This window comes from Protopterus annectens, chromosome 3.part0, assembly GCF_019279795.1.
Source record: "Protopterus annectens isolate FY-2018-M chromosome 3.part0, PAN1.0, whole genome shotgun sequence".
NCBI lineage: Eukaryota > Metazoa > Chordata > Ceratodontiformes > Protopteridae > Protopterus > Protopterus annectens.
This window is the reverse complement of record NC_056731.1, coordinates 96,891,437-96,916,375: the sequence shown is the minus strand read 5'-3', so window position 1 is coordinate 96,916,375 and position 24,939 is coordinate 96,891,437. Positions and strand designations below refer to the sequence as shown.

Genomic DNA, 24,939 nt, shown 5'->3' with positions numbered 1-24,939 from the left:
AGAGAACTTCATTCTGTCACAAACAGCAGTTTTGCTGTGCCTACAGATCAAAGACAGGAACTACAACCAGAGGTAAAGCTAACCAGCGGTGACTGGGCTGTTGGAATCCCATTAAGTGTTCATCATGGACATGCAGCACAACATTTAACTGCTGTATTTTATCATTATTTTCATGTTTCATACTGTTTCGATTTTCCTAAATTATTCTTATGCTGCAGTGCTGTTTTTTTATTGTGGCTAAGCTGCATTTATATCAGCCTATGCCCTATCCTTCTTTAAGGCTTCATGCCCAGGGTTTGACTGAAAAGGATCTGTGGACCTGTTCACAAACCCAGCTGGCAAATAAAGATAAATTACTAAATAAAACCTGTTGGACAGTGTAACCCCTAAAGAGAGCTACCACACAGAGTTTCCTTGTAAGCAAGGGAGGGGCAACTAGCAGTGAGATCAACTCAGAATTTAGGGTCAGGGGTACCAGAATGGATTCTTACCATATGCCAATGTGGCACTTCAGCTTATGTCTCCTTATCTGTTACCTGCACACAGCTAAGTCCCGGACAGCTGTCTACTGATCGGGTACTACATCTGAACCTAGGCTGGGATTACGTAGAGCTTATGACTGAGAAAGGCACTGCATGAGGTGGGTTTTCAAAACGTGTTCTTTCTGTTTTTTTATTTCAGAACAGCAGGTAGGTATTTTAATGTGAACTGGATATTATTGTGAAAAATACTTTTTGTGCATCTGCCATAAGCATTCATTTAAGTTACTAAGGGCATGTCTCCGTACCAACAATAACCAGTGATTTTAGTTCCTTTGATCATAAGCAGACGGCTCTCGTGTCTTGAAATATAAATAGCTCAAAATGTTTTTTATTGAAATCTGATAGCATATTGTGAATTGAGACAATGATCGGCACACTTTCTTTATTGCAAAATGGGGAAAACAAAGAAATGCAGAGCATTCAGAAGTATTTTCTGAGGGAGAGATTGTGGTTCAGTGGTTAATATCCCTGACTTTTAGCTCCGGTGTCCAGAGTTTAATTCTAATATCTAGTCAGCTATTTGTGTAGACTTCTTGTTCTCCACATGTCTGTGTGGTGTGGATTGTTCTCCTGTAAACTTGATGATTTGTTAGCTGCTGTAAACTGTCGATATAGATACAGCATTTACTTTTGCCACTGTGGACTGGGTCATAGTCAAAAAAGGTTTGAGACAGATCAGTTCATATATGTAACAAATGAAAAAAAAAAAAAAACCCTAAAATAGTTATTGTGTCTTTTCCACCAACTCTTTCTAGTAGCCTTAACAGCTGAATTTAATTTGTACTGAAAAAATTTGCCATAGGTTCATACTAGGCTATCTGCCCTAGGGCATTTATAAGCCTAGCCAGAATGTGTTTGGCTTTCGCCACCCATTTTAAATTTATTTTGCTATGCCCTTTTTCGAGGTTAGTATACTGTGCCTCTGTCTAACAGTGACACAGAAGTGATACCCGGGGTAAACCTACGATCTCCCATCCACTCATCAAGATTCCTCTTGGAGAGTCAATGAGGCCATGTCATCCATATTCCCTTACAATCAAGTGGTAACTTTATGCTGTTCAGCAGTTTCCATAGTCAAGTCCTATATGTGGCTGCCATTCTTGTGACTGGCAATTGCTGGGTTAGCACTGCTACCTCACAGCTCTTGGTTCTCCAGTTTGGTTCCTGGCTGGGATGTCTTCTGTGCAGAGTGTGCATGGCCTTCCTGGGACCACCTTTATTTCCTCCAGGTGCTTCAGTTAAATCCCACATCCCAGACACATTTGGTAAAACAATTATTCTCTAAGCTGCACACAGGTCTACATGTGGTGTGTGTGGGTATGCATGTGTACGTGTGTATCGTAGCAACCTGTAAGAGACTGCCATCCTTTTTTAGAGCTAGAACTCTGCTTAATGCCCACTTCTTGGTGGGATATGCTTTAGCTTCCCAGCAAACATGAAGACAATTAAATGGCTAAGACAGTGACTGAATGATTCGGTGAAGGAGGGCCTACTCAGTCACTGATTTCCTTCTTACTACTACTAGCTAAACGTTATTCCACAAAATATTTATAAGAACTTGCAACTGACTAGCATTTTCTTATCTGGCAAATTTTGGCGGTGGTCTCTAACTAACATTAAATCGGGCAGAATGCCTGTTCTACCTAAGCAGTAGCTTGTCAACTGGCCTACTCTATACAATCCATCTCTGGTCATTTGTATGATATTACATAAACTGCTATGTGTCTTAGTCTTCAAAAATTAAGCTTATTTTCTTGCTTTTCTGTGTTCAGTACAGCTGAGCTGCAGTCGACTGCTAAGTAAGGTGTGCTGCTAAAATCAAGAAAAGCAACTGCAGTAACATCCTGAAATCGAATACTTAAAATTAGACAGCTGTGGAAAGTTGAATATCTTTTTTTTTTTTTTTTTTGCCTTAGACACACATATCTATTAGATTACAGACATTTTCAAGCTTTGCAGAATGTGATTATGGCAGGGCAGCTAAACCTACTCCAATAGAGACATGTGGGTAGCCTTTGGTAAAGTAGGCAGCACTGGCAAAGACTAATTACCCTCCAAAACTTTTCTCTGTATGTTTTTATCCCTTTGTATCGGCTAACTACTCCTCCTTTCCTGCTTTTAATTTTCCATGATTCTCTTGCAGGGGGTGACAGCCAGTCTGTGTTGAGGTCACAATCCAGGGAGCCATCAAGTTCTCCCCCCTTGTTTACCGAACTCCTTATGGTTCTGATGACTGTGCTGTTTAAATGAGGTCCACAATGCCAGCCCAGTGACACTCAGATGCTTCCTTGCATGCACCTTAATCTGACTATGGTGCTAGTGCACTGCTTGATGGTTCACTGCGAATGTCTTGGTCCTTTTATAGTGTTGTACTTTCCAGCCTCCATTAGGGTTTAGTACTGCAGCAAACTAGGCCACCTTCCACCTCCCAGGATGAGCGAACTGGTACCAGCTGCTTACTCTATGCTCTCCCTACCAACTACTCCAGCACTCAGATCAGTCTGATGTAGTTTGGGTCCTAATCAAGATTCAGCCTTCTTGGTCAATGAACCAGCTGACTCTCCAGAACTGTGGCAAACGTTAAGCCAGACATACATATAGTGGCTGTCAATTTCAGAACAATCAGTGGGGATGCCACTGACACAAGCAAAACACCATTCTTCTAGACAAGTGGGCAAGTCAAATAAATATATAGGAAAGAAGGCACAAAATAAGCTCTGGCAGGGATAGGTTAGTACATGGATGGTTATGAATTTACCACAAGTTTAGAGAAAGAAATGCCTGTATAGGTGAAATTTTGGGCCAGCCTCTACATCCTAGACATGGTCCTAAGCATGCCACATATGTTGTTGAAGAAGTGTTTGTCTGTTGTTCTATGATAAGAACTTTATTCAGTGCTTTCACTATCTGAGAGTTTTGTGTTTGCATTTATCAATAGTTGTAAATCAGCCTCAAAAATACACATTTTTATGAACAGGAAAGGCTCTGCTCACAGAGCCATTAATGAAAAACTAATGCCTAAGATGGAAAAAGAATCATCTTTTGTGTTAGGAAAAGATTTATATAAAGATTGCGTATACCTGCGAGGAGTATAAACATAGTACCTATTACAGGGGTGATAGTGGGAAGAAACTGGAGAGAATCAGTGTTGGGCTGCACCTGCTGCCATACAGTCACTGGCACTATTAAAGACAGCAATTATTTTTAGCAGTATATGTAGCTAGAAATGGGCACTGCTGACTGACTTAACAAGCAGGGCAGTCACTACTTACCGTTCCCTCTACAATAAGACTTACGTGCTACATTTAAGTTAAAATCTAAATATCAAAACATTAATTCTGCCTTTGCTTCCTATTTTAAGTATATGTATTCACTATTGAACATTTTTCTGAATGCTTACAGTTCACAATTTGTCATTTTGCCAATAATCCTTGAGGGAGTTTATCTTACCTTTATCTGATGGAGCGATGGGACTATCAACAGATGAAAACACAGAAAGCTTTGCCTCATCAATGTCCTGCTGAGTAAATTTTCCAGCCTTTGCCCATTTCACTCCATTTGTGAAGGATGCAAGTGTTTCTGTAGAATTTGGATCTCTGAATGGAAATTAAAATTTATTGTTTAGTTACAAAACTAAAAAAAATAATTACATGCTCTGTAATGAAATAACTTTTGTATCATTTCAAATACATCCTCACCCTGTCAATAATTTTTCCAACCTTTACCAACATTGGCCTACAAGTTGCACACCTTGCCTGGTATTAGCACGCTACACACACTGTCATGGGAGAGAGAGCTGTCTTTTCCAAAGAAAGAATATATTTTGGTAAACTAATCATATACTCCGATATCCAGGCAGTGAGAGCAAATGTTGGCTGTTGATTAGAAATTATATAAGGCTGGCTTGGTTGTATTCTTTAATGGTATATTCGGCACACTAATCCTGCAATGCTCTCGCCAGTGGCCTTGCTGTGCTGTTTCATGCCACAAACTATGTTGTCTCAACGTGTGCTCATTATAAAGACCAGCCACATAGCTGCACCCACAGCTTTACTCCTGGTCTTCACAAGGGGATGCTCCTATGCCAGAGAACTCCATGCCTTCTCCCCAAAGTAAGGAGCAGATCCCCAGCCATTCAATTCTACTCGACTGTTCTTGCTCCTTATATTACAGGTACATTACTTGGATATGGGGAACCTATGTCAAAAACAGAGCATTCCAACTCTGTGCCACTGGTATCAGCTCCCTCTGGTAGCAAAACGAGACATTCCATCAGCGTCATTATATCCTCAAGTGCTGTGTGAATAATGTTAATACTTGAAATTGATACAGCTTAATTGATTGATGTTAGCTAAACGTAAATATAACACTGAACAGTCAAAACAGTACTTAAATTATTAACCTTGAAAGGGATGTGAGCAAGTGTTACTTAGTGAAAGGTAGGAACAGCCAATTTAACCTACAGTATCAGGTACGACTACTTATCAAAAATGGTTCGGAATCCAGGCCTAGTCATTATGTTGACCATTTTACACACTTTGAAATAACTACAGCAAAGTATAACTAATGTTTATGAAATCCATTTTGCAGTACTTTACCAGATAATGTATGCATAGTTGCTGGAAAAGCCTAAGAATGTCATAAGCCCTTTAAATGCGAGACTCAAAGGCAGTTCTCACGAGAAGCCATGCTGTGTATTTGTCTCTTAATGGCCACTAGTAGATTAACTTCGCTTGGGAAACAAGCTTTATAAATAAATCACAGTATTTTAACTGTTTTGGTCAGACAGATGTATACAAATTCTCCCTCATTTCTTAAACTGCTACCTCATAGGTAAGTTACTAGGCTAACTGCCTTTGTGGGTCATTTTAAGTCTAGCCAATTTCCCTCAAAGGTGAGAACCAAGCCCTGTACCTTGTGTCTGCAAGGTAAACACTAACCATTATGCCAATCCCTCCCTCAAAGCAAAATAATTAACCTCCCTGTATCATTAGGTTATGTTCTAATTAACCTCTGCAATAATAACAGGTAGGATCTAATTAACCTCCCCGACATTATCAGGTCATTGAAAGCTGTCTTTTTTTTTGTCACAGCTTTTGGTTTCCTTGTCATTCAGGGGTCTAGTACATAAATTTTTCCTCCCCACTACCAGTCAGCTTACACAGATTTATTTAATTCAAATGTAAGTGTGCTACTTCATACCGAATTACTATATGACTTCTGTACTTGAAGCTTTTCCCCCAGGACTCAGCTGTAAAAGGGAAATGCTCAAGTGGAACATTCCAGTGAAAAACAAATTATTCATCAATAGATCACACTTTGTTATCTTGATGTACACAAATGTACATTTGCTTAGAGCATCTGCTCTTTTACTTTACTGTATTTCCCTACATTAACTGTTGTATATGTATGCTATCATTCAATAAACCAATTTAAAATGTTGACATCTAATATTTTTGTAGTTCAAAACTGTTTACTGAAATAAACAGTGAAATATTGGCTAAATGTTTTCTGCTTCATTAGGTAAGTTGTTTCAGGCTTAGCAGTTCACTAAAGAATAAACCTGATGCTGTGTAATATATATACGGCCCATAGCACCAATGTAATAACTAGATGTGAGGCTTCTGAAATCAGTGGGTGACCTCATTAGCCTTAAGTAAATACATATGGGTAGTAGCCTGCTGCTGCAATGGGTAATGCTGCTGCCTTGCAGGAGAGGTTCCCCAGTTCAGTTCTCAGCTAGGGTGCCTTCTCTGAACCTACGTCTTCCCTGTGCTAGTATGCTTTTTTTAATTTGGGTGCTTCAGTTTCACCCCTCACTCCAAAGAGGATGTTGTAAGATGGGTTGGTGACTCTAAATTGCCTGTAGTTGTAACTGCGCGTATGTGTGATACTGAAGAAAAACCTAGCAACCTATGTCGGTTTCCTCCTTTGTCTGGAAAACTGTGGTTAATGGTGGCTGTCCAAGAGGTCACTCTAGGAGTCGGATGAGACTCATGGAAGAGCAAGAGAGCTAGTAGCTTGTTATTTTGAAGCATGTGCAGTCAAACTTCCTCAAGTTACTAAATATTAAGCACCCAGCAAAATGCCACATATACACATGCGAGACATGCACAATCAGTACACACAAGGTACCCCAGCAAGGAACCAAAGCAGAGAACTAAGTACTGCATGGAAGCAATGCTAACAGCTGCACCACCAGGACATCCCTAAACACAGTTTTGTTTACTTTATTTTGATAGGTGGGTGAGTGGTGCATAAGGGCTTCATTTCAGTCATAATATATTTATAATATAGCTAGAAAATAAAAATAAAAAATAGTAAAAAGAAACAACACAATTCAAAGCAGTACAAGCGTAGCTCAAAGGCATAGCTATGGTGGGACAAATGGGCAGCTGCCCTGGAAGCAAAGGGGGCATGATCAACAGTGCCAGCATCCAGTTTTTGAATACTTTTGCTGCACTTGCAGTCAGGGCTGCAGTGTTTCAGCATCCTGTGTATGGCATAGTGCAATACCAGCACTTAGAAATGAATACAGATATTGCATTTCTGGCAAGAGCTGAAGTACTCGGCACTGTGTGTGCATGGTATTTAGTCATAGTAAGCAGTTTGCTAAAATTTAAAGAAGAGCCTTTTTTGATCTCCAACTTAGGAGGAGGGGATATTTTGTTTTGTTCCCAACTGAGAGTTGAGGGATGTCAGATCATGGAACTGCAGTGGGTGCTAGATCAACTAACTATGGCTCTGCTGTAGCTTGACAATGGAATGAAATGTATTTTAATACTCTCTGATACAATTGATGCAATCCTGACTACAGTACCATCTGGCTGGATTCTGAGCCCAAATCACCAAACACAATACAAATATATAAAACAACACAAATATATTTACATGAAGCACTGACAAACAATATCTTGAATTTTTCAACACAAGGTAACAGGGTATGCAGTATTCTCACTGAATGTTTAGCCAAGAAAGAAAAATTCTCTAGCTGTGCGAGTGCGACTCAGTTTCAATCTTAAACTGTTGTGTGGAAGCTGTGCTAGACTTCCAATTTACAGCAAATGCTTTTAAACTTAGTAACGTATGTACAGACCTGCACCGGTGTACATTTAGTCAAAGCATCAAGAATTTCACTGTTAGCACTTCAACTAGTAGGATGCACTGATGTGGGTCTGGGGTATACTGGTTTTAAATTGGGAAAGTTTATTTTGCACTGCTTGGAGTTGCAAAAGATTGTTAACAGGATGCTGCAGCTACTGGCAAGGCATACTCTAGTGAGGGGATTGGTACTCCCACTGAAAGTGCTCATTCTGCCTCCTTTAAGTCGATGGCCTCTCTATAGCAGGTAAAAAAATAGGGCAATTACTTTATTTACAGTTCTGTAAATATACTTAAGTTCAACTCTTAACAGGAATGTAACCAAAGACTAAAACTTAAGGCTTGCTTATGCCTACAGGGATACAAGGAATCAAAGTCAACAGTCCATCATCTCACTAAAATTATTATACAGCTACAGAAGGAAAATGCAACCAGCAGGCTATACTGACCTAGCTTCTCTCTTTATGATATATTCACCAATGCTGAATTTTGTAATGGCTTTCATTCAATAGCTTAAAATAAACAGAAATGTGGCTTTTCAGTGCAACTGCAGCAGATTCAATGAGGAAAAAAATATAAAATTCATTCAACCCAATTTTAAAATGGAGAAGGAATTTCAGTGAATTCCCCTTATACAACAGCTGCAGCTAGAAACTCTAACTACAAGAAAATTACTCCTGTGGAATTCATTATTTTACCAGCTTTTACGACTGCACCATTACTGACAGCTTTAACTGGTCGATGACTACATGACTATTTTGTGAAACTACCTCACTGAGGCCAGACGTTTATGCCTTCGACATGTTTTTATGAGCAGCTTTCATATGTAGTGTAGTGTTTATTTACAACTTACTATAACCTTGCAGTAATCCAAATCCTAATCTGTATCCAAAAATAGGTACAGTGAAGTTATGCATGATGTTGCAGGACTCCCTCTCTGAAAGATATGCAGTTGTAGTAAGAACCCTTACAAAAGGTACTTTGGCTTATTTTTTTAAGATGTACAAGAACAATCAGGGTAGGTAAGAAATACAGTTGATGAATGCTGCCCAAAAGTAAAGAGAAGAAAAAGGAAAAAAAATAAAGCAAAAGACAATCATGCAGAACACAAAAATACTCACAGCTCCACTCAAAAGTGAAATATGAGCAGCAAAGAGATAAAAAAGAAAAAGCAGAACAAGGGGAAAAGGGGTATTTTGACCATCTATTTCGGGTCTATATTAGATCACGAACGCTTAAAAAAGTGAACAGTGATTAATCAACCCTATATAAGTGAAAGCTTACAATCTCGAACTGTCAGAACAGCGATTTTTTTCCTAGGGAAAAATAAATCGCTGTTGCAAAACACATACACACAACACAAGCACACCAAACAAACAGCAATCCACACACATACATCTAAAATCTGACAACTAACCCTACACTAAACTATACACATACCATTAACTATCCACTTACCTTAACCCAAACCCTAACCCTAAGGTCCATCACTATCGCACACTCACCTCACCCGCTCCCTAACCCTAACTCACCTAACCCGCCCTAATCCCCACGTCCACACAATCGCACACATACCTAACCCGTGCCCTAACCCTAACTCACCTAACCCGCCCTAACACTCACATCCACACAATCGCACACTTAACTGAACCCGACACACAACTTTCCACCACAGTACTGAAAATACCGAAGCAACAGAAACGGACAACCAAATTATTTCCCTAAGAAAAAATTCAGGTTTCTGTTGCTTCGATATTTTACACTTTCGCTTGCATAGGGTCGATCAATAACCGTTCGCTTTTTTAACCGTTTGGTGATCTAATATAGACCCTCTATTTCTTGGCAAAACCAGTCTGAATAAAAAGACAATGCATTAAGGTTGTAAATCTATACCAACATATAAACAAGCTCACTTGAGGGACAGGTTCCTAACTCAATGTATGGAATAAGTTAGCTGTACAACATAAGAGTAATACCGTGATTACCTTTAAGGCCAGTGTTGAAGGCTGGATGATTAGATACAAATTTACACCTTAATTATCATGTACAGCCCCTGGAAGATTTGGGAGGTAAGTACTAAACTGCTGACTAAAGGTGGTAAGAACTTGTGTGTTTATCTGCTTAAAGGTGTATATGGCTAAGCATCTTATGGCCCCCTTGACCACTTGTCTATCATTGTTCCTATGTTCCTAGGCAAGGGTAAAATCATACATCATCACTCACTGACAATTCAGGAAGTTAACATATAAGCAGCATGACTGTTGTAAAGGAAATGTAGTAAGGGTGTGAATTTCCAACTGGATAAAATCCAGTGTTAGTCAAATAAATAGTCTGCAACTTCTTAGAAACTGGGTCAATGGGTCCATTAGTATAAAATACACTTGCACTGTTTTAAATTGTGTTTCTTTTACTGTTTTTAATTTTATTTTCTGTTTATATTATAAATATGTTATGAGTGAAAAGGGGCCCTTATGCTCCACACACCTTTAGTTATTCTGGGAATAGTGTAAAGCTGGCTTTCCATGTTTTGTTCTTGTTATATTGTCATTACAGTGACTCTCCCTGAAGAAGAATTTGCATGACTCCTACACAAAGAACAAAACTTAAGAGGGGCTCCTTATTGAAATATCGGCAACTGTAATGCCGACCTCTACCCCCCCCCCCCCCCGAAAATGCAGGAGAAGAGCAAAATCAAACACCACTCTTCTCCTTTAAAGTTCTTCTTTGCAGGGGCAAGCCTACCTGCATCCCCAATGGAGGGGGGAGACCCCCCCAACACTTAAATATACCAACCACTAAACTGCTATACCTTGGAGAAAATGGAATATCCTGATAAATGACCACCACAGACAGTGTGTGTGTGTGTGTGTGTGTGTGTGTGTGTGTGTGTGTGTATATATATATATATATATATATATATATATATATACACATATATACATTATATTATATATATATATATATATATATATATATATATATATATATATATATATATATATATATATATATATATATATATATATATATATACATACACATAGATACACACACACACACACACACACACACACACACACACACAGTCCATTTTTTGCCCATGCCATTAAGTCTCCATAGCATGGGATTCGCTACAGTGGGGCCTGACATTTCAATGGTTAGTAAAGGTAGTTTTGTGTCTCTACAATTAAAAATTAAAAATTAAGTACAAGCTTAACTTACTGCCTGCATGACAGAATATCTCTCTTCTCATGAATTTCTCTGTCTGTATCGCAGAATATATAAACATAGCTAATTAAACTTGTTCAAAAGCAGTATGCATACAATGCATTTTACCATCTTCTTTGTACCAAGTTGTTCAGAGTGTATATGTCTATGTATTAGGAATGGCATACAGGGTATTGTCAGACCCCACTCTGATGGACCTCCTGCATATCCACAAAACAAACAGTACCAGAATTACCCGTTCTAAAGACTTGAACCTTGCCTGTGATATAAATAGGACCTGCTGGAGAAATAAGTATGTATCCCAGAGACTACCCCGTCTATGGAACAGGCTCCCCATCCATGCGAAGCAGAGTTTCTCCTTAATCCAATTCAAGTGCAACTTGGACAATTGGATGGGAAACCTGAAATTCATCCTTGGTTTGGCACCATTGTCTCTGATGCAAACAGGTAACCTGTAAATGGTTCATCTCCCAGGCCCATGCTTACAAAACTTGTCAGAGATTTGGGATGCATGGCTAGGCTTAAAAAGGCCCTTGTGATCATTACCTTAGTAAACACCTATGAACCTATGCAACTCTGGAAGCCATGAAATATCACATCAAAAGCGGTATTAATAGAAGCCACTCATAATGATACAGTATGCTTGAAAACAAAGTCAATACAACCTTCTATATGTATAGTTAAGCAGTATGTTTTTATAATCCATCCCAATTCATTACTACAGTGGCTGTGCTGTGAACCAGAGTCTGTGCAGACCCAGGTTTACCAGGTGAGAAAATCTTCAGCTTTTCTTAGTCTTGTTTATTTCTTCTCCAAAGTCACTGCCCAAGTACTAGCAATGACCACAAATGACCACAATAAATCACAAACACCCCAGTAAAGGACTGTGCAAGGCATCTTCCCAGAAGGCAACTGTTTCCATCCCTTGGGAATAACAGCCACTGTAGCAGTAGCAGCTTACCTCAGTAAAAACGAGGTTTAGTTTGCATGAATTACCAGTTAAAGATTCAGGTTTAGGAGGCAACCTCTGCTGACAAAACAGATATCATATTACTCTGCATAACTCAGGAATAATAAGCACTACTGAGAGTTAGCAGGGAGGGGTGATGTCCCACAGGTCTCTATACCAAGGCCACTTTCTTTGAATTTGTCTTTTCAGATAAAAAGTTGGAAATGGACTATGGATAAACAAACATGCTGATTGCTACAAACTAGATTAACACAATTAAGTCAATAAAAGATGATGAAACTCATGATAATCTTCAAATGCTAAAATGCTGCAACAGTAATGGCCTCACCTTTAAAGTCAATAAATATAGCATTGTGAGATGTGTCAAAAAGGCTACATTAGGATTACAAAATAAATGGGTGAATCATAAAAATGATGCTATCATTAAAGATCTAGGGATAGCAGTACACAGTAGTTTAAACAAAAATGTGCAGTTACCACTGTCAAGAAGCATACTCTACAGTCACTTTGGGGAGATCAATGTGCCAATTTATACCTTACTAAGCAGATCATTACAAAATACAGTACTGAGTTCCGTAGCCTTAAAAAAGTCAGGATGAAAGAGCTGGAAAATAAATAGCAAGTCCTTATCAAGAAAAAAAAAAACACAGGGATGGAAAACTCAAAAGTATTGAAAAAGGCTTCAGGAACTGCCAACTGTCACTGTATTCTAGTCTGAGAACCTAAAACTAAAACTAAATATTAATAAGACAAAAATATGAGAAATTAGACAACACATTGTAAAATTATAAAATAAAATAAGCTTCCCTCTACGATCAAGAGAAATTGGTCATTAATCTCATAAATATCTAATTTGTTTGAATACATATATATATATATATATATATATTAGTTTGCTATCAAAATGTAGAAACCTTTTGATCAAACCAGTTAGCCAAAATTGGTAATAATGAATTACCAAATTTTCAGAAATTGTAACATGGAATCCTCTCCAATAAATACCAACCTAAGGCAATGCGATCTAAACAAGCTAGAGACCTGCTACAACAAAATCGCCAAATTCGCCACAGGGGCATCCTACCGTAGTCACCACTGTCTCTCACTTGCTGAATTGGGCTGGCTTGAACTCCCTCACCTCCTTCAATGGTATCAACTCTCACTCGCCCACAAACTAGTAAACCATCAACTAAATGTCTCATCCCTCCAGAATCTACTCCAACCCTATCGCACCACCAGACCACTAAGATCCAGCAACAAAAATCACTTGCAGATCACTAAAGCCAATAACTCTACTGGTGAAGCACTATTCTCTTGCACCATAGCCAAATTATGGAACTCCCTCCCACCCACAATTACCTCCACACCATCATGCACCCACTTCAAAACTTTACTAAAAGCGCACCTAAAAACATGCTGGCTATGCCCTTGCAACTCCCACTCTAAAATCACCCTCCCCATCCAACCACTACCTTTCTTTCCACTCCACTAACTACCTTGATTATAGCAAGCTCAGATGCTCATAAGCCTAGTACTTATTATACAGCAGGAACTTCTTATTGTAACATTTGTTAATGTCTGTTATGTACTTCACAGATAAAGATTCTAATTGTCTACTGATGTACTATGTTCTTCATCTGTAAATATGTTGTAAGTAATTGCTATGTTATATTGTTAATCTCTATGTAATCCAATGTAACTACTGTCTGTTTATTTTAACTGTGGAGCTTTTCTCCCCGGGCCTCTGCTGAAAATGGACCTACGTCCAGTCGGACACTCCCGGTCAACAAATTTAAATAAATAACAAATAAATAAATAAATACATTTGAAAACTGGAAGTTCCAATGTCAAAAGACTGTGTTACTGGTAACATTTTTGCAGGGGGGCAAGCCCCCCTGCATATTGTATATTCCAACTCCATCTGCCTTGTCTTATGTCAAAAAATGCAAGACATTCTATGTGGATAAAACAAACCAGAAATTTATGGATCGGATAAGTAAACATCTATCTGACATAAAAAGAGAAGTTATTACTAGTGCTCTTTATAGACCCAAAGAGACAAAGTTTCCGCTCGTGTTTTTATGTTTTAAATTTTGTGTGCTACTAACAGTTCAGCTTATGGTGGAAATATTGTACATCACACTGAATTAGATGAACTTTATTGGATTTTATGCCTAGCTGCACATATATTACTAGGCTTGAATAGTGATGTCTCTTTAAAGGCTTTGCTTGTTGAACGTTAAAAGCATGTGTAATTAATTATGACATCACTATATAAAAGAGTTCTACTGATAAAACATTTCTGTACTAAGCCTGAAGAAGCCTGAAGGTGAAAGTGTTTTTATTTGCGTTTCATTAAAGTGTTCTTGGTCTACACTAGCAGTTCGTGCGTTCCAGTGGTTCTTTGTTGTACTACTCATATCTGAGACACAAGATGTACATAGTGTAAATATGCACCACATTTGGAATTACTGCACAGAAATTTCACCTGTATGGTATGTGATCCAGAGGGTCTACTTCACTTGACCTAAAACTCATTTGACTGACTTTCATTTGACCAACACCCAAATGAACTAAATTTCAAATTACTGACAACTCATTTGACTGACTCCCATTTCACAGACATTTAAGACACAGATTTGTTGTGGGTTTCCCTTCACCTGTGACTTGCTTGGGATAAAAAGAATTACTGTAACTTACACTGCTGACTGTCAGAATACTGACAGTCATGACAGTCATGTAAAAAGTAGTGTTGCAATGTTTCTAAATGTGTGTTTGTCTCTCTGCAATTTTATGGGAAGTATCTAAAGTAATTTGGTGAATGTTTTGTGCTTTCTCGGCAGTAGTGATAGCGTGTACAGTACTGTAAGGCAAGTTAAAGGTATATGCCCTTTCCCCCACTGTAGTGCAATCCTGGAGTTACTATATATATAATTACGGGGTGTGTGGGGGGCACAGCTCCCACCCCAACATTGGGCAGTGGGGGTGGGGGGCTAGTTTGGTTGTACATTGCCCAGTTTCTGTTAAGTGGGTAAGTAAATAGTTTTTAAGTTCTGGAAAGAACTAGTTATTGGTGTTCTAAGTGTGCATGTCTATGGTTTAAGACTTAGTATGTTGAAATTCAGCATTGTAAGCTGTCGGTGAAATGAGTCAGTCAAATGAGTTGTCATCAATTTGAAATTTAGCTCATTTGAGTGTCAGTCAAACGAAAGTCAGTCAAATTAGTTTTAGGTCAAGTGAATTAGATTCGATCCAGGAGTCATGTATTCAGAAGTTAGAGAGAAAACTGCAGTAGTGCTGTATAGCACACTTACACCAGCCACACAGAGATAAACCTCCAAAGAAGTATGGTGGGAAGCTATTAAACAATTAATTCATACTCTAGAAAAAATGTAAATAAAGTGTTTAACAGCTTCCCACACCTCTTTTATGGTAATCGTTGATTGCTGTTAGTGTTGTAGTGTGTGACTAGAGCTTTACAGTAGTAATGGGTACTTACTAAAAGCTTGTTAAGTAACTTTGTGATGTCAACAGGCTTATCTTTCCCTAAATTCAGAGCATTACTATAGTGATCCATACACTATAAGTCATATCTTTCAAAAATAAGACAAAAGGCATCACGAGAACACCTAGATCCTGGCAGTGTCCACAACTCGGTTGTTGAAATGGAGTTTGATGCAGGCCTATTGAGGGTTTCTGCCCTGAACCCACCTGCAGTGACATTATTTCTTAAATTCTCCTTGTACTCAAAACCTCAGAGGTGTGCTGAGAAGTCACTACAACTTGTTTGGTGGGGAAAGTATGGTCAATATTTCATTAATTTTCCTTACAATTAAACCTCAGAGGTACTATGCACAGATCACCGTGTCATTTTTGGGGCTGTGACAGTGTACTAATTTTTTTTTCACTTTTCACAATCATACCTCACAGGTATGCACACAATATCACTATATCTTGTGTTGGGGCAATGTACCGTCTCTATCAGCAACAGGCTGGAATGCACAACTGTGATAATTTTCTTTTCTTTTCTGACAATTACATATTAGAAGTGTATACAGGTGGCTAACTTTGGGAGGTAGGGGTAGGGAGACATATTGTGAATATACATCTGTGATCAACAAGTTAAAATATGTTACTATAATCTGGTGGTCCGTCTCGTAAAACGTTTGATTTTCTGGTAAATCGTTTTGTATCATACTTCTCAACTCTCCAGATTTCACAGAATGTCCAGATTTTTACCTTATATTTTTGGTAAGTTCTTCATAAAAAATGTGGTTTTCCGGCAAACCACTGAGGACTATGCCCAGTTAATAATGAGATATTCAAGGCTGAGACTTCATATCCGTCAGAAAATACATGCTAATGCAAAACCTGTTACTCTAGCAGCTTTCTAAGTTTATGAGAGAAATATTTAAAATATGTCCCTGATTTTGGTACTTTATACCCCTATCATTTTTTAGCTCTGTCCAGAACTCTTAAGCAAATGTTGAGAGGTATATAAAGGATTACAGTCAGTCACTAATGCCAGACATTAAAATTTCATACTTACATTAAACAGAAAATGCATGTTGATGCAAAACCTGCTCTATCAAAATGTTAAATGAATAAGTAATATTTAAAAATTGTCCCAGGTTTTGAGGCTTCATTACCCTGTTAATTTTCACTTTGAACAAAATTCTTGTGGAAAGAAGTTGATCGGTATGCCTCAGAAACATTTGTGTAGCCTTTACCATGATAACTATGAGCTCAAGCAGCCAGGAAAAGATGGTTTATAACTTAAATCATCTTCTAGCTGCCTGACCTTGTGGTTACCTCAGAAACGTCAATGTGAATGTTTCCATGTAACTGCTATTCGGGCAGACGTGTCAGGGCATATTGAAAAGAAAAAAAAAAACAAAGCATATTGGGCAGGTGTTGAAAGTGGGGGCTACTGCCCCCCTCGCTCTATGGTTCTAGCACCCATGGTTATAGAAAACGATCAAAAGAGGTTAGAAAAGATTGGGAAGACAGATTGAATAAGCAATTTACAAGGGGACAATGGCAGGACATACAATGGATATAAAAAGTGTACACACCCCTGTTAAAATGCCAGGTTTTTGTGATATAAAAAAAAAGACCACAATAAATCATTTCAAAACTTTTCCCACCTTTAATGTGACCTATAACCTGTACAATTCAATTGAAAACAAACAAATCTGTTAGGGGACAAATATAAAAAATAAAAAAAAAAAAACGTACAATACGTTGGTTGCATAAGTGTGCACACCATTAAACTAAATACTTTGTTGTGTGGATACACCCTTAAACTAATACTTTGAAGCACCTTTTGCTTTAATTACAGCATTCAGTTTTCTTGGGTACACACCTGCCATCAATTAAAGACACTCTGATTAACCCCAAATAAAATTCAGCTGTCCTAGTAGGATTTTCCTGATATGTACTCAGTTGCCTGCTACAGCAAAAGCCATTGTACGCAGAGAGCTTACAAAGTATCAAAGGGATCAAATTGTTGAAAGGTATCAGTCAGGAGAAGGGTACAAAAAATTTCCACAGCATTGGATATACCATGGAACACAGTGAAGACAGTCATCAAAAAGTGGAGAAAATATGGGATAACAGTGACGTTGCAAAGAGCTACCTGTCTCTCCAAAATTGATGAAAAGACAAGACAAAAACATGTCAGGGAGGGTGCCAAGAGACCTACAGCAACAGTGAAGGAGCTGCAAGAATTTCTGGCAGGTACTGGTTGTGTGCTACATGTGACAACAACCTCCAGTATTCTCCATATGTCTGGACTATGGGGAAGGGTTGCAAGACGGAAACCTTTTCTTACACAGAAAGACATCCAGTCCCGGCTAAAATATGCAAAACAATACATCAAATCTCCCAAAAGCATGTGGGAAAATGTGTTATGGTCTGATGAGACCAAGGTTGAACATTTTGGCCACAATTACAAAAGGTACGTTTGCCACAAAAAAGTACAGTTGTGTACCTAACATAAATGTAGATGTTAGAGTGTATTCACTGCTGCAGTCATTACTCTTGGGTTATCCTGCTGGCAGGCTACCCTCAGTCGGCCAGAATTCCAAAGGCTAGGTCTGGCATCGGTTGCTGTCGCCTCTTCCCTGACATCAGTGCGCCAGGGGTATAAAAGATGCAACTGACACCATTTTCTTCAGTTTTTCTTGCCCCAGATGTCAGGTGCCCCCAAATTGGTAGGCTGAAAAATATGCCAATAAAAAATGCATGCACAAAAATAACATTTCCTTCATCTACAAGCAAATACACCAAATAGGTTGTATAGGATAAGGAAGTGCAGATAAGTCCCAGCAAAGAAAAGGGGGGTGGTGAGTGGGTAACCTGGACTGCAACAGTGAATACACTCGAACATCTACATTTATGGTAGGTACACAACTGTACTATGTTCATCATGTTTCACTGTTGCAGTCATTACTCTTGGGTTGAATCCCAAAGCTGAGGATGGGTGGCTGGGCTAAATAGGATTAGGAGAGACTATGAGGCCCTACAGAACTGCAGTGGCAAAGCCTGCTCTGGACTTAAAGAGGTAAGTGGTAGTGCTTTGTGAAGGTGTGCACTGAACTCCAAGTTGCAGCCTCTAAGATATCTTTGGTTGGTACTCCTCTGAGGAAGGCTGCTGCTCTGGTGGAATGAGGCCTAATGCCCTTAGGCACTTGTTTGCCATGTTGAAAATAGCAGAAACAGATGCAATGGCCTATCCATTTAGAAATAGTCTGTTTTGAGATAGCCTTTCCTTGTGATCCTGCAGCATATGACACTAAAAGTTACTCAATCTTTCTGAAAGTTTTAGTTCTGTCCAAGTAGAAATGTAACTGCCTGTGTATGTCCAAAGAATGCAGAATTTTCTCACCCTTGTTCTGTGGATTTGGATAAAAGGTAGGCAAGTGAATGGTTTAGTTGAGGGCCACACTGGACACCACCTTAGGCATAAATGTAGGGTTTGTCCTCAGAGAAACCCTGTCTGGATGAAAAATGATGAAAGGTTCTACAGCCATGAGTGCTTATAACTCAAGAGACTCGCCTGGCAGAGGTTATTGCTAGGAGCAGAGCTGTTTTCCAGGATAAGAATTTTATATCTGCTGTTGATGCTGGCTCGAAAGGAGGCAGTGTGAGTTTTTCCAAAGCATAATTGAGGTCCCAGCCCAGAATTGGTGCTCTCCTTGGAGGCCTAATGTTTTTGGCCCCTCTGAGGTACTGCCTTATTAAAGGATGAGAAAAGATAGGTGGTTCCGTATTGTATGGGATGAAATGGCAGAGGCATGAATCTTAACTGATGAGAAAGAAAGGCCTTTGTTCAGCATCTCAGTTAGGTAGTGTAAAATCTGAGGAATATTTGGTACACACGTGTCAATGCCTTGTTCCTGGTTCCAAGCACAGAATCTCTTCCATTTATCTGCATAAGATTTTCTGGTACTGGGCCTCCTGGCCTCCAAGATAACATCCATAACAGCTTTTGAAAGAGGAGTGTTCTGAATGGCTACATTATCCGCCATGCTGCCAGATTTAAGGTCCTGAGTTGGCTGTGCAGGATCTGATTGTTTTGTTGGGTCAGCAAGTGAGAAGTTTGAGGGAATATCCACACTGGACCTTGAGACAAGCTCTTTAGGATTGGGTACCAGTGCTGGCGTGGCCAGTCTGGTGCAATCAGTATCATTTTTGGCTTCTCTTGTCTGACCTTTAGGAGTACCCTGGGAAGGAGAGGCAGTGGGGGAAAAGCATATACTGTCAGATTTTTCCAGCTTAAGGATAAGGCGTCCACTTTCCATGCTTGCTTGTGATAAATCCTTGTGCAAAATCTCTGCAAGTGGCAGTTGTGAGGGGAGGCAAATAGATCTATATCTGGGCATCCCCATTTCCTTATTATCATGCTGAAGACTTGTGGATCCAATTTCCATTCGTGGGGATCCATGAGGTTTCTGCTTAGTTCATCTGCAAGAGTATTTGTTTATCCTGGCAGGAATTGTGCTTGCAGGTGAACTTGAAAAGCCAATGCTGTGTCCTATAAGGTCATTGCTTGTCTGCAGAGGGGGTAGGAATGTGTACCTCCCTGCTTGCTTATGTACCACATGACCGTAGTGTTGTCTGTCTTTATCAGTAACTGTCCTGGATGAAGCAGGTCCTTGAAAGCTGTCAGGGCATTTTGAACAGCTAGCATCTCTTTTTGATTGATGTGAAGATGCATCTGGTTTGCAGGCCATGTGCCCTGAATACATTTTCCTGCCATATGGGCCCCCCAGGCATAATCTGATGCATCTGTTGTCAGTGTCTGTCTGGCTGTGGGTAAACTGAATGGCAGACCCTTGTTGTGGTGACAAGCTTCTGCCCACCATCGAAACTCCTGTTGCAGGCAGGGAATGAGTGCAAGTACTGTCTCCAGGCTGTGGCAATGCTGAGTCCAAACACTTTTTAGATACCATTGTAGTTTTCTCATATGCAGTCTGGCATGTGGAATTAGTAGAATGCAGGATGCCATGAAACCCAAGGCCTGCAGTATTTTCCTTGCAGATAAGTGGGTTTTTGTTGCCAATTTCTTGAAGTAAGTAGTCAGTTGCTTTTGTTTGTCTGGCGTGAGATACGCCATCTGGGCAGTTGTATTTAAGCTTGCACCCAGGAATATTATCTCTTGAGAGGGCACTAGTTTTGATTTATTTTTGTTTACTGTGTACCCTAGGCCAATTAGTAATCTTTTTACAAACGCCAGTTGCTTTAGAAGAATGTTTTTATTCTCTGCTTGAATTAGGCAGTCGTCCAAGTAGGGATATATTTGAATTCCATTTTGTATGCAAAATGCAATTACTGGTGCCAGGCATTTTGTGAAGACTCTTGGTGCAGTAGATAAGCCAAAGGGCAGTGCAGAGAATTGGTAATGCATTGAGCCAGCTATGAATCTGAGGTATCTTCTGCAAGATTGTCTGATTGGAACATGCAGGTATGCCTCTTTTAGGTCCAAAGTTACGAGCCAAGCCTTCTTGCCCAGCATGGGCAGCAGCTGCTGTAGAGTCAACATCTTGAATTTTGGAACTTCCAAAAACGTATTTAGTATAGATAGGTCCAGTATTGGTCTCCAGGTTCTGTCCTTCCTGGGTACTAGGAAAAGTCTGGAGTAAAATCCTTGCCCCTGCTCTTGTTGTGGTACTTGCTTAATGGCCCTCATGTCCATGAGGGCTGTAATTTGTTTTTGTGCCTCTGCCCATTGATTGTGTAGCAGGTCTGGTATACCTTTTGACCTTGGTAGAGTGTGAAAATGGAACTTGTAGCCTTGGGATACTATGTTCAGGACCCATTTGTCTTGGGTAACCATTTGCCAATTTGATGAAAAAAGTGCTAGTTTTCCCCCTAAGGGGGCTGTCAAAAGAAAAGTGCTTGGGTCTGGTAGAGGAAAGTCATTGGGACTGTTTCCTGTAAGGCTGTGATTTGTCTTCTCCGCTTTTGGGGGTAGGAGCACCCCATTGTTTAGGCCTGTATGAACCTTGGGGCTGAGATCTGCCTCTGGGGTGCCTGTATCTGCCTCTTTGTGGTCTGTCTGACACTGGAAAGGACCAATTTTTAGAAGGTCAGTTCCTGCTAAACCTGGGTGGCTGTACCTGTAAGAAATTCTTGACTGTTTGCATGGATTTTGCTTTATCCTCCATTTTTTTCAACACCTCTTCTGTTTTAGTACCAAACAAAGTATCATGCTGTAATGGTGCATCTAATAATTTTGCTTTAACATGATCAGGCAGATTCTGTTCCTTTAACCAAGAATGCCTTCTAATAACAGAACCTGTAACAGCGGCCCTGCAAGAGGCCTCCAGTGAATCATAACCACATTGCAAAGTATGCTTTCCCACTTGTTCAGCTGCATGCAATAAATCCTGCAATTCCTTGTTCTCTGAACATTAAGTATTTGTCAACAATTTCTGTTTAAGCAGTGACATTAAACATTGCTGATATTTAAGCATATGAAACTGACAATTTAAAGCCCTTACAGCCAGGGTAGCAGAAGTGTAGACTTTTTTCCCCCATCTGTCTAGAGCCCTAGAATCCCTATCAGAGGGGACAGGGTTTTTTGCAGTGGAAGCTTTAACCCCTTTGGGACCCTGAGATATAGTTTCTGGGTCAGCAGCGGGGTTTTTATATAGGAATTTATTAGAATCCGGGACCCTGTAGTATCTGTCTGGCTTAGCAGGTGCAGGGGGTAAAGAGTCAGGGGACAGGCCGGACTCTGAAAATACATCACCTACAATGTCTAGAGCAGGTGGAATAGCAAGGGGTCTGTGCTGAGGAAGTAGAAGAAAGTCTCTGAGCCTTTTCTTATATTCAGAATAATCTTGGCTCTCCAGTGGAAATGCTCCCTCATGGTATGCAGGGTTTCCCCAAAAGAATAATCCTCAGGAGGAGAGGCTGAAGGAATGGATTCTTCAGCATCAGAATCCTCATAGGGAAGCATGGAGTAATCCTTTTCAGAAGAGGAATCAGAGGAGATAGAAACCTGATCAGAAGAGTCATACTCTGTCTCTTGCCTAGGCCTCTTATCAGGAGGGGTTGGGAACCCCTGATCAAAGTAATTAGATCTTTAGCCATTTTGAGCATCTGTTTTTTAGGGATGGAAGTCTGAGTAGGAGAATGCTGTACTTGTTTCTTTGCCTTTAGAGCTGCTTTAGTCTTTGGCTTTGAAGCTGAAGATGGCTTAATATATAGTTGTGTAGGTCTGAAGACACCCTCAGAAGCCAATGCCTGCTCAGCAGCTCCGGACCCATCTGAGGGAATGATTTCCGAGTGTCTAATACCTTGAGTATCCAGAGACCCAGTCGGCTCCACGTGGGAATCGGAAGCGGCCTGTGGCTCTGAGGTAGCGGGTGCCAGGGGCTGCGAAAGCACCTCACTGAGAACCGGTGAACCGGCGACTGGCCTAGCAGAGGCCTCGTCGTCGGTTTTGGACCTCGGATGCCTATCCTTTTCCTTGCGTTTTTTTGTAAACTCCGGTTGTCAGCTGGTCCGATGGCATTATATAATTAAATCTTTGGCCAAAGTAATGAAATGCAAAATCAAACCGACGCTTAATAGTGCGTTGGTTAAATCTAGCACAAAACCGACAGCTAGCAACGTTGTGATCAGGGCCTAGGGAAGGAATACAGTAACAGTGAAAATCCTTATGAGGTATTTGCTTCCCACAAGAAATACAATTGTTAACTTTTCCTGACATCGGTCTGGAGCAAGAAAAAAGTTTCCCCAACGGGGTACTTAGCTTTAATGAAGACTTCGGTTCTGAAATTCGGATTTGAAAATCTCAGGAGTCGGCCGACCAGCACTTGCGAACTGCTTTTGCTTCGGGCACCGCGCGGCAAGAAAGACTGAAGAAAATGGCGTCGGCTGCATCTTTTTTACCCTTGGCGCACTGACGTCAGGGAAGAGGCGACAGCAACCGATGCCGGACCTAGACTTTGGAATTCTGGCCGACTGAGGGTAGCCTGCCAGTAGGATAACCCAAGAGTAATGACTGCAACAGTGAAACACGATGAACATCAATACTTTGCATCAAAAGAAAACCATCCCCATGATGATTCATGGTGGTGGCAGTATCATGCTTTTGGGTTGCTTTTCTTCAGCTGGAACTGGGGGCTTTAGTCAATGTGGAGGGAATTATGAACAGTTCCAAATATCAGTCACTTTTGGCCGAAAACCGTCAGTTATCTGCTAGAAAGCTGAAGATGAAGCGGAATTCCACCTTTCAACACAACAATGACCCCAAGCATACATCCAAATCCACAAAAGAATGGCTTCACCAGAAGAAAATTAAAGTTTTGGAATGGCCCAGCCAGAGCCCAGACCTAAATCCAATAGGAAATCTGTGGGATGACCTGAAGAGGGCTGTGCATAAGATATGCCCTTGCAACTGACAGATTCGGAGCACTTTTGCAAGGAAGAGTGGGCAAATATTGCCAAGTCAAGATGTGCCATGCTGATAGACTCCTACCCAAGAAGACTGAATGCTGTAATTAAATCAAAAGGTGCTTCAACTAAGTATTAGTTTAAGTTGTGCACACACAACAAAGTATCCGTTTAAGGGTGTGGACACTTAAGCAACCAGCGTAGTGTACATTTTTTCCCCTAACAGATTTGTTTTTCCATTGACTTTTAAAGGTTATAGGTCACATTAAAGGTGGGAAAAGTTTTGAAATGATTTATTGTGGTCTCATTTTTTTTATATCACAAAAATCTGTCATTTTAACAGGGGTGTGTACACTTTTTTATACCCACTGTACGTATGGCTCCCAAACATTCAAGAGTCTAGAAGATTTAGGATTTTTGCTTGGAACTGTTTGCATACATATTCTTATACTCCAAGCAGACTCTAAAGAATTTTTCTTAGGTAGATGACAAATGTTAGAGGAGTGATGGTGAAAAAATATGTAATTGGGAACATATGTTCTGGATGTGTAATGATTTGGCAGACTTTAAAAATTCCCTACACAGAACTCTGTCAGATACAACATGTGAGCAAACGGGTGCAACTAAAGAGATTACTTTTTTGAGCTCTGGGACACAGGACTTGAATTGCCTAGATATAGTAAGGCCCTGTTAAATTTAGGGGGGTGAAGTGGAGGGTGGTAGGAAGTAGTAGAGGTATGAGAGAAAGTGTTTGGGTGTAACAGCTTATATATAATTCTATGGTGGAGAGGGAGATGGTGATGGTGAAATTGCTATGGAGCAGGGTATGATTATCAGCCAGGGGTAGAGCATGAGCAAACCCAGGAGTTGGACAAGTGTGTTTTAAGAAGTTTTTTGAAGTGTGGGGTGCTCACGACAGAATATGTTGTGGGATAGAGTTCCATGTCTTGGAGATGCGGTTGGAGTAGATTGAGTCTCCAAAACTGTTATTAAATTTTATTATGTGTAGTAACAATTTGTCAAAGGATCTCAGGGGTCTTGTATTAGAGTATGGCAGAAGTAGGTTACACAGTGCCGATCACTTGTCATGTTGGTGTATCACACCATGGGCAGTTGTAAGATGGGTGAAGGTCAAGAGGTTAGGTAGCTCTAGCCAGTCTAGTTGTCGTAGAGCTGTACAGTGATGTGATT

General features: G+C 40.0%; 1 protein-coding gene across 1 annotated transcript in view; it reads right to left on the bottom strand.

The window, feature by feature from the left end:
* Positions 1-24,939, bottom strand: part of PITRM1 (pitrilysin metallopeptidase 1) — a 1,418,909-nt gene that overhangs the window by 56,647 nt on the left and 1,337,323 nt on the right. The window contains exon 25 of the mRNA XM_044064598.1: positions 3,993-4,138. Within this exon, the coding sequence (XP_043920533.1) occupies positions 3,993-4,138 (146 nt within the window). The remainder of the gene's footprint in view (positions 1-3,992; positions 4,139-24,939) is intronic.